The sequence below is a fragment of the Anarrhichthys ocellatus genome, unplaced genomic scaffold (genome assembly GCF_004355925.1).
Source record: "Anarrhichthys ocellatus isolate YVR2014 unplaced genomic scaffold, GSC_Weel_1.0 scaffold34, whole genome shotgun sequence".
Lineage (NCBI taxonomy): Eukaryota > Metazoa > Chordata > Actinopteri > Perciformes > Anarhichadidae > Anarrhichthys > Anarrhichthys ocellatus.
Genome location: NW_022280064.1, coordinates 2,913,766 through 2,923,589, shown reverse-complemented (window position 1 = coordinate 2,923,589; position 9,824 = coordinate 2,913,766). Strand labels below are relative to the sequence as shown.

The 9,824-nt window shown below is 46.7% G+C and overlaps 1 protein-coding gene across 2 annotated transcripts in view; it reads left to right on the top strand.

The window, feature by feature from the left end:
• clic5b (chloride intracellular channel 5b) overlaps positions 1-6,550 on the top strand; it is a 12,384-nt gene extending 5,834 nt beyond the window's left edge. The window contains exons 1-6 of one of the 2 annotated variants that reach the window (XM_031866129.1): positions 558-919; positions 4,197-4,306; positions 4,396-4,521; positions 5,109-5,215; positions 5,453-5,634; positions 5,935-6,550. In XM_031866129.1, coding sequence (XP_031721989.1) covers positions 869-919; positions 4,197-4,306; positions 4,396-4,521; positions 5,109-5,215; positions 5,453-5,634; positions 5,935-6,099 — 741 coding nt within the window. In that variant the 5' untranslated portion in view covers positions 558-868 and the 3' untranslated portion in view covers positions 6,100-6,550. Of the gene's footprint in view, positions 1-557; positions 920-4,196; positions 4,307-4,395; positions 4,522-5,108; positions 5,216-5,452; positions 5,635-5,934 lie in introns of those variants that run through there. The other variant, XM_031866128.1, reaches the window with a different exon arrangement.
• Positions 6,551-9,824: the final 3,274 nt, after the last annotated feature.

Here is a 9,824-nt window from a genome sequence, read left to right as displayed (position 1 = left end):
TCTCTCTCTCTCTCTCTCTCTCTCTCTCTCTCTCTCTCTCTCTCTCTTCTTTCATCTGACTTTCAAATTTGCAGATGATGAGAGATTTTATTCATGTGTAAATCTCTCAGAACACTGCGCCCGTTCGAACAAAGTAAATAGTGAGGGCCCCGTCAATTTCTTCAGTGTGTGCTGATGAAAATGTTGGCTGTCAGACCTGCTTTATTTTTGTTGCCCTACTTAGGCCCTTTGCGTAAACAAACGTCAATTCTGGCCGTAAAACCAAAGCCAAGCATCAATATTTCACAGATGAATCCTCTCCGGGTCTCCTGCTGGTGATCAGATATAACCGGCCTCAATCAGCCAAACAAGTGAACATGCCACACATACCATTTATTCTTTATATAAAAAGAAAAACAAGAAAGTGAGGTGACCAGTTTAGAAGAGACGAGACAGACAGGAGAGCAGGCGATGGTAGAGGTGTGTGTGTGTTGGAGGGGAGTTTGGTTGCAGCGGTGGGAAGAGAGGGATGGGGCTCCACCCCCCCGGGTTATAGACTGACACCTGTTCTCCACTTTGTGTCAGTGAGAGCCAGCTCTGCTCTCCATCTGGGTTCTAAATCAGAGCGCAGGGCTCTACCTGCCACCTGGACAGGACACAAACAAGGAAGACGGCCTTCGCAGGGTGGTGGAGATCATCGAATCAGGGACTAGAAAACAAACACGGCTTCTTAAACGGATCACAGCAGCAGCGGAGATAATCTCACAGAAGATATCTTGTTTTTTTTTTTATGCATCTGTTTTTCTGGAGAATGTAGACCTTTCAAGGATAAGCAAAGGACTTTAGGTGAAATAAAAAAGAATCAAGGTGACAGCCAAAACCAGGCATCATGTCCACCAACAGTCAGGACAGAGACCCCGATATCGAGCTTTTTGTCAAGGTAAGACAGAGAATTGACTATGCTTACGGTATTTTAGTTTTATTGTAAGATAGAGACAATATATGAGCAGGACTTCAGTGCATGGCTGTGTGTTGTGGAAAGCTTGTGTAACTCAATAGTGGAGGTAGAGTTACAGTGGCACTGGCACTCTATGTTGACCCAGGATTGTTGTGACAGTGATACTGAAGCTGCTTGCTGATAGTGGGCCGTTACTCCATATTACACTTTAAAAGGCAGTGCATGACAGGCTAATGCTCCTCAGCAATTGAATCAGCCACTCTGCTCTTTTATATTCAAGTATCCCTGACATTTTATTTTTTTTGTCGCTGATCAATAGACGCTCCAGATTATCTCCCGAAATAGAGCAAACATGTATACGAGTGCCGGTTTGGAAGTGCCGCCCTTCGGTAAACACAGCAGTGTTGTTTCGTTCTCCACCACAAGATGCACTGGAGGCCCAGTGGGAGATGTTAGAGGCAGATGAAAAATACCTGAGGCAGGTGAGGTGGAGGGAAGCAGGTGGAGGAGCTCATTGCTGGTGTGCTGCCTGGACGCACTGACCTGATTAGCTGGTGCGGAGGCCGCTCTCTGCCAAACCACCTCCTAGGAAACCGGTCGGCTGGGAAGTCTGCCGACACCTCGGCTTGTACTGCCATTAACAACGTTGTTTCAGTACATCAAACTCTTATTTCTAGAAAGGGAAACGCTGTAACTACAGATAATTCGTGTTCTGTCTTACAGGTAGAAAGCTGTCACTCTTGGCAGACTCATAGCTTTCATGAAGTGCTTTAGAAAAGAAAATGGCAAGATGATTACGCTGAAGCTGATCTACCACCTGCACCCTAACCCAGCCATAGTAAAGTATACATGTATGTGTATGCACTGGATGGATCATGTGATAACATTGCCTCCAGTGGACCCCTCTCATCGTCGGCTCCCGCTCCTTGTGCCCACAGGCACAGTTGTGTGTGACAGCTTTTGTCCCCCGGTGTTCTAGATGTCGATTGGCCATTATCAGCGGCTGTGTATTGTGTTACCGCAGAGCCGAGCCATAACAATGCACGGACAGGAGCGTCACATGCGCCCAGGCTGCATGACAGCCCTGGGCATCAATGGCTGGTTGTGCATACAGTTGGCTCAGCTACTTTTAGACTGAGAGCTGTGTGTTCTGGTGTTTGCGAGGAGCAGTGTAGGCTGCCGCTGGGCACATGAACTCAACGGCCAAATTGTTTGTGTTGTTTATCTTTTATCACTGGTGCTGCTTCCAAGTCAATCATTTAATGTCATTTGTGTTGTTACCCACATCAAATATAGAAATTACAGCACTGCACATGAATAAATTCTTGTTTCTTGAATAGTTTAATTTCCGAATCATTGATGTATTAAACGAAGGAAACTTTCTATGCAGGCAGATCTCTGTTGAGCTCGAGGTCATTGCACTTATTTTGCAGCGTGTTGTGGACCTCACTGTGACTCCAGACCTACAGGTCTGACCCTGCAGTCGGTGCCCCGTCGGCCAGTGAACCAGGTGATGGAATCACTATGTATAATTCAGCTGGGCCATGCGGGTCAGGTGTCACTGCTGATGCTCTTCTGTGTATCCATACATACACGATCTCGCCACATGTTTCATGAGTAAACGACGGAGAGGCAACCTTTTGAATCCTATTGTGTTATTTGCACGCTTTATTTAAAGGATTTAAACATTCTGGATTCATGGATGAACTTATTTCGAAACCAATTCGGACAAATATGTTGTAGTCAAGACCCCCTAAATCAAGACCCAGTGGACTTGCAGACTGGAAGAGACGGGGATTGAATCGCCAATCTTTCAATTGGAAGGTGACCTGCTCTACCTCTAAGCCACGGCTGTTCCAAGAGCAAGATGAAGACTTTGAGGAGTTGAGACCACGTCAGTTTAGTGATATCCCCACAGTTGCAGTCCTGAAATAAAAACCCCTTTGTCTTGGCCGATTCCGAGACCTTCATAAAGTGATCTTGAGACCAGTCTCGAGACCAAGGCAGATCTCAAGTACTACAATGCTGGACACCAGTATACTCACCATATTGTCAGGATCCCTGTCAGACCAGACACCTCCCATGGCCACACAGCTGCAGCCACTCCAGCCGATTACCTCCTGCAGGCTGACACACCAGACTCAGGTCCCACTAACGCTTCCCCTGGCACTATATAAACTCTGGTCCTGCAGTCTGGGGTTGTCAGGTCATACCGTCTTTCAACCCCTTCAACCCCGTTGCATCTTCGGCCTCGAGCGCCTGCCTCCGGTGTCCGTCGGTCCGGGAATCCCCCGTGCCCTCCTTTGTGTTTACGGACTACTCACCGCCGCTCTGCCCTCCGTGGTGTTAAGGGACTACTCACGCCGTCAAGCTGCCAGCTCTCCGGTGTCGAGCCACGGGACATCACGCCATCAAGCTACCAGCCCTCCGGTGTCGAGCCACGGGACTCACACCGTCGATCTGCCTACTCTCTGGTGTCGAGCCACGGGACATCACGCCGTCAAGCTGCCAGCCCTCCGGTGTTGAGCCACGGGACTCACACCGTCGATCTGCCTACTCTCTGGTGTCGGACCACAGGCTCCACACCTTCCTGTCATCTTTATTCAGGCTAAATAAAACCTGTTTATACCAACTTCTGTCTCCTGTGGTCTTGCTATTGGGTCCTAACCGTGAACTCCCGTGACACATATAGTACACATAAAACAATACTGAGTGTACTTTTGGTTTGACTCTGTAGTTTGTATTTAAGGGGATTTAAGGGTGACGTATTTATGTGCGTTTGCGTAGTGTTTCTCCTGAACGACCTTACTGGTCAAATATAAAGCAAAGATAACAATCAGTTAAATTCAATATGTATTTAATTGTTAGTAGCAAGGTTGTCAACCTTGTGACCAACGACCGAAAGCTGGTGTAGCATGTAGGGGGAACTACATTCATTATTGATTCATTTGATGATTAGTCTCTCGATTAAATAGTCAATGAACGGATCCTAAAACGGTGCAAAAAAATGTCCGTCACGGTTTCCTTGTCATCAGATGTCTTGTTTTGTCCAAACCAACACTCCCAAATCCAAGAAGAACCTATTTACTACAATGTAATGTAACGTTTTAGAGCCTGGCACCATCAAATGATTATTTTTCTGTTCGTCACCAAATCGATGCAGCTCTGATGTCAGAAATGTGCTGACTCAACTCTTTGGCTATGTTTCCACTATGAGTGACTTGTCTGACTTGTTTTCTGTCGTCTTGTTTGCGTGCAGGCCGGCAACGACGGGGAGAGCATCGGCAACTGTCCCTTCTCTCAGCGCCTCTTCATGATCCTCTGGCTCAAAGGAGTCGTGTTCAACGTTACCACCGTCGACCTCAAAAGGTCAGGATGTGTTAGGATGCATGGAACGCAAGCTTCCAGCGAAGACAAAACACCACACACCAGTTCTATCTCTGTGTTTCTCTCTGCAGGAAGCCGGCAGATCTGCACAACCTGGCTCCGGGGACACACCCTCCTTTCCTGACCTTTAACGGAGAAGTGAAGACCGACATCAACAAGATCGAGGAGTTCCTGGAGGAAACGCTCTGTCCTCCAAAGTAATTCAGCTGGAAGGTTTTACAGGTCGTGGTTTACGGTATCGCTGACTACACACACGCTGATTTATTTCACTTCAGCGACACTGCTGAAAGGACAGGAAACGTTTTAAGCCCAATAAAAGTGAATTTGTGCTGTATTTGATGCAGGCCGACGTTAACTGATATCGCTCTGTTGTTGTTTATGGCTGTGGTAAATCTTTTGTGAATGAGTATGTATGTGTCTCAAACTGTAACTATAAGTGCTTTATTGTGCTGCAGCTTTTGTGTTATTTACGAAAAATGGGTTTTTGTTATTTTCATTGCCATGAAGAAGAGAAAAAAAATGAGCCAATGTGCGAGCAGTTGCAGAGAAAACCGTCAGATCAACTTAATCTTTCTGTTACTGCCTGTAAAGTTTCTTGCATTATAAATGGGCCTTAGTGTGAGAGCGCTTAAGGGGCGGCCGGCCAACTCGGTGTGTGTGTAACATGCTTATAGTCTGAGCTGAGCCCCAGTCCAGGTGTTAATGCAATCCAGATGGTTTTGTTCTGCCTGCGTCTCTGACTGCCCCCCGTCCCCCCCCCCCCCCCCCCCCCCCGTCTGCTCAGGTATCCCAAACTAGCCGCCAAGCAGAGGGAGTCGAACACAGCTGGAAACGACATCTTCGCCAAGTTCTCAGCCTACATCAAGAACACCAAACCAGAGGCCAACGCCGGTGGGCTGCTCATTTTGTGCCATTTACACTCACAGACGCACACAGTCACATGCAACAGAAAAAAGGAATGTATGACAGCTGCTATTAAATTCCTCCACTAGGTAGTAGCAGAGTCCAGTATTTGAGACTTTTTGCTGTGCTGCCACCTAGTGAGATTATCACCACACACACACACACACACACACACACACACACACACACAGGTATTGTACTTATGTGTGTGACTTGTGTGCCTAGTTCTAGAGAAAGGTTTGACCAAGGCCCTGAAGAAGCTGGATGTCTACCTGAACAGCACCTTGCCGGATGAGATCGATGCCGACAGCATGGAGGAGGAGAAGGGCTCCAACCGATGCTTCCTCGATGGCAGCGAGCTCACTCTTGCAGACTGCAACCTGCTGCCTAAACTGCACATAGTCGAGGTAAAGACGGGAGTGTTGGTGATCCCCGATACCTCTTGGGCCACCTGCAGGTCTACAACCAGATACCAGCTCAACTAATGACATTCCCATCAGCCTCTGTCAGCTGCACTTTGCGTTTTGGCGCTAATTAGCAAAACGGTAGCATGCTGGGAAACATTGCGCAATTAAAAATAAGATGTATATATATTATTGCACATACACTGATGGTACACTTATAAGACTGGATTTGAAATATCTGACAAAATAAATCAAGTCTGTCTCCAGTTCACATTGAAGTGACAGCTTTTCCTTCTCTCACAGGTGGTTGCTAAGAAGTACCGCAACTACGACATCCCCTCTGACATGTCGGGGGTGTGGCGGTACCTGAAGAATGCCTACACGCGCGATGAATTCACTAACACCTGCGCCGCTGACTCCGAGATCGAGACCGCCTACAAGGACGTGGCGAGGAGATTGGCCAAGTAACTCGCCAACCGACCCGAGCTGAAACAAGATAAACTAGTAACACAACACAAAAAAGATACACACATGTGACTGTCCTTTTTGAGTCTTCTTTCGTGGCATTTTCAGGAACCAGGAATATTTTTTGTCGTGTCAGACGTTGCAGATGTCTGTGTTTTAGGGTGGCTGACAGGCCTGCTGCTTTACAGCTCGATACGGTGTTGCAATGGCAGAAACAGACGCGCCAAAGCCGAAGTGGAGCGGACGATAAATCAGGCACATTTTAACGCAATTCACAGGTTTTCAGACCACATTCAAAGTTCGCTGCTGTGAAACGTCTGACACGACACTCTCACTCAAACGATTGTGTCAGTCTGTTATTTATTTCTCACAACACAAAGCTTTTCTTTCATACGTCCTCCAACGGTCCGCACGGCCAAACATTTTTACAAGCTGCTGATGTCAGGGTCGTTCTCTTTATTTATTCCTAAACCCACAGAAGTCTAGTCTGACTCCAGTGTTTATTATCACGCTTTGGCTCCCGGGGGGGAGACACCTTGATCCATCTATGATTGATGATTGGCGCTAATTGTTTTCGCTTAATGTGCCTGTTGCGATCCGCAGATTTCATTTTGATTGCCACTACTGTAGGTGTGGCTGTATTTGTTTTGTTTCCTTGAGCTTGTACGCATCTTGAGCTTCACTCCTGCTCCTCAAAGATTGATTTGAAAGAAAGATTGATTTTAATAGGTAAAGATGATTTAGCTGATGAGGATATTGATAGCTTAGAACAAAGCTTGTTTCTGATTCGTTTGCATGCATCAATCTGTTTAAAATTGCAATATTTAAGAGCTTATTTTTAAGACATGAAAAACACTCAACTAATGTGCCTTTATTTGGAATAATCAAAAATCCATGCCAATGTCACTGACGGACTCATTCTGATAAAAAAGAAAATGTATTGCAGCCAGAGCATTTGTTCTGCCTCTAGCTATTAGTGTTCAGTACAGGTATTGATTTTGTCTGAAGTTACACATGATATTATGAACGGAGAGAGTATTTATTTTGCGGCCCCAATCAGGCCTGATTAGGTAGAGCAATTAGTGCTGCGATGGGAAGCGCCTTCCGGGGCCAGGTCGACTACGGTCAGGAGCCCTGCCCTCCAGCCCCTCATCAAAGAGACATTTCCTCCGCTCTGAGGAGCCTATCAACATCCACGGGGCTAAAGTTCAAAAAGTCTCATTGTCTACGCAGTGGTGGATGGAAATTTGTCTTGGGGCTTATCGTCTTTGGCCCGGCGTCAGGCTGCAACTACAGCAAGACTTCCTTGAAGAGCCTTGTGTGGTTTGGACAAAACATACAATATGAAATCGGAGCATGATGACTGAGAGGCCTTGCTCATTGCGAAGCTCCACAAATAAAATAATATTTTCACAGATCTGCTTCTGCGTTTTCTTTTTTTCACGTTCCCAGCTAGGTGATCAATCAACACTGATACATTGCAGGCCATCGTGAAGCGATAGCGAAGGAGCCGGTGGAGACCTGGATCGCGGTCCTGAAAAGGGTTAAGTGTGCCTGACTGAGTTGATCAAATCCAGTGGTGCAGGTCTGGTTCTCCATCCATAGCAGAGAGAGAGAAGGAAGGATAGAGGGAGGGAGAGAGAGAGAGAGTGATGACCGTTGACAGGCTTAAATAGAGGCTTCCATGCCAGGGATCAAACGCCATCCCTCTTCTCCACTCTCTCATTAAGACGGAAAACCCGAGCGCCGCCATCCGATCCGTCTCCATTTTTCCTCAAAGGAGTCTAACTTGAAAGATCTGCGCCTGTCGGATTTACAATGGTGGGCGAGTGGTGTTTACTGAGACGCGGCCTTGCCAGAAACAACAGTCAAAGAAAAATAAATGGAGCCTGCCTAGTGTTTCCACAGGAGTAAGGAAATATGGAGCGAGACTTGTGCCTTGCTGTTTGGTAATTAGTACCTAAACATCCCTGTCCTTGGATCCCATCGCTCACATCCAACATTTCTGCGAGCTGGATAATATACAGTGGAGCATTAACGTCAAACACGTCTGGTCGTGGGGCCTGGCACGCCACATTAATCTGTTATTACACTCCCAGTGGATCTACCAGTCGCTGGGCTTGGCTTGGCCACCGTAGCGCGGAGAGTCCATATAGGCTGACGGGGGACTCACACACACGGCGCACATTTATAGCCAGGTTTACTAAACCTTTTCAGCTCAGGCATAAATTGTCTAAATTGAGCCTCGCTTTTGAGACCTGAGGTGATTAAAACAAACTGGTGTGCGTTTGGCGGCGTGAGGACCCACCTGAAACAGACCTGTGATCCAATTAAAGGCCCATAGTTAAAGAAATACTGCATACGGAGACCTCGGCGCTCCTTTAGCCTCTGCATATTGTACCCAGGAGAAGGACACATGTGTTTCAGCCCGAGGTGAAGTTTGGTTTTACCTCACACTGTACTGCTATTTCCAGTAGAAACCCTGTGTTATCCTTTAAATGCAAGGGCAGCAGAGAGGGCTCCATTTGTTTTGTAATCTCATACAATATCCTGTTCTGCATCTTTTTAGAATGATCGTTCATAGACGAGAGCTAACACCAGTTTGTGCCTTTCCTGTGTTATCATTACATTCGCTAACCATCTGTTCCTCTGAATGAATGCCTCTGAAGGTTGTTTAACAACACGTACTGCTGTACTGAAAGTATTTCCAGAACCCCTCAAAGAGTCTTTCAATCATCTGGATGAAAAAATGATTATGTGCGTTGCACAAAAAAAGGAGATTTTTTTTTACTTGTTCCTCTTTTATCGCAATAGAAACAAAGATGGTGGCCGGAAATGACTTATGTCCTTGCTCAGTTTATGTGACGTGCACAAAAATGTAAGTATTTTTTCATCAGCTATAATTCTCTCTTTCTATTATTTTATATTTTCATTTACAAATTTAATATTTTTCTTGCGTCGTACAAAACGATAAAAGGACCATTCTGGCTACCTGAGATTCAACTCTGTTTACTGAAATACGCTGTCCGATAGCTAACTCTCGGTGTTGGGTAACGACCGACATGTGACTTCAACGTCAACCTTTTGAGAAGGTGACGGCTGACGTCCCGCAGGCCTGAGAGGGAAGTATCTAATCAGAGCACGGCCAACAACGTCAGGAACCATGTCATAACAGGAGATCGTGTTTAAAAGAGCAGACGGGGCTGCGGAAGACGAGTCCTCATGTCTTCCACTTGGAGACAGAGAGCATCTAAGAGAGTATCAGATTCTCAGCAGGTCCCTCACAACCCTCCTCCGCTCGCCTACCCTTGGAGGTTTGAGTGACTTGTGGTGAGGCATGATGGGGATTATTGATCTGCCCGGCGCGCGCCTGCGGTTTGGGCGTAAGACTGACGACCTCACCAGAGAGAGTTCTTGGCACACGCCGGTCCCTGTCTTAGATCAGAGGTAGGGCTGCGTGGAGGCTGGGACGGGCCTGTCCCGGCCTGAAGCGTGGCCCGTTTGAGCTCGGAGCCAGGTGATCAAGACATTTTACTGTGTATTTAAAATAATCAGGCCCCAAATTTAGGCAGAAGATAACAATAAACACATCTGATTGGCTTTTTTGGAGAGGAGTAGTTGAAATGAGTAACCATGTCTGCAGACAGCAGAGCCCTGGAGGTATTTACGCTGTTGGTTAGATTTACTGGTTAGAGGTTTCGGTTCCAGTTGTTGGACCACATGAAATA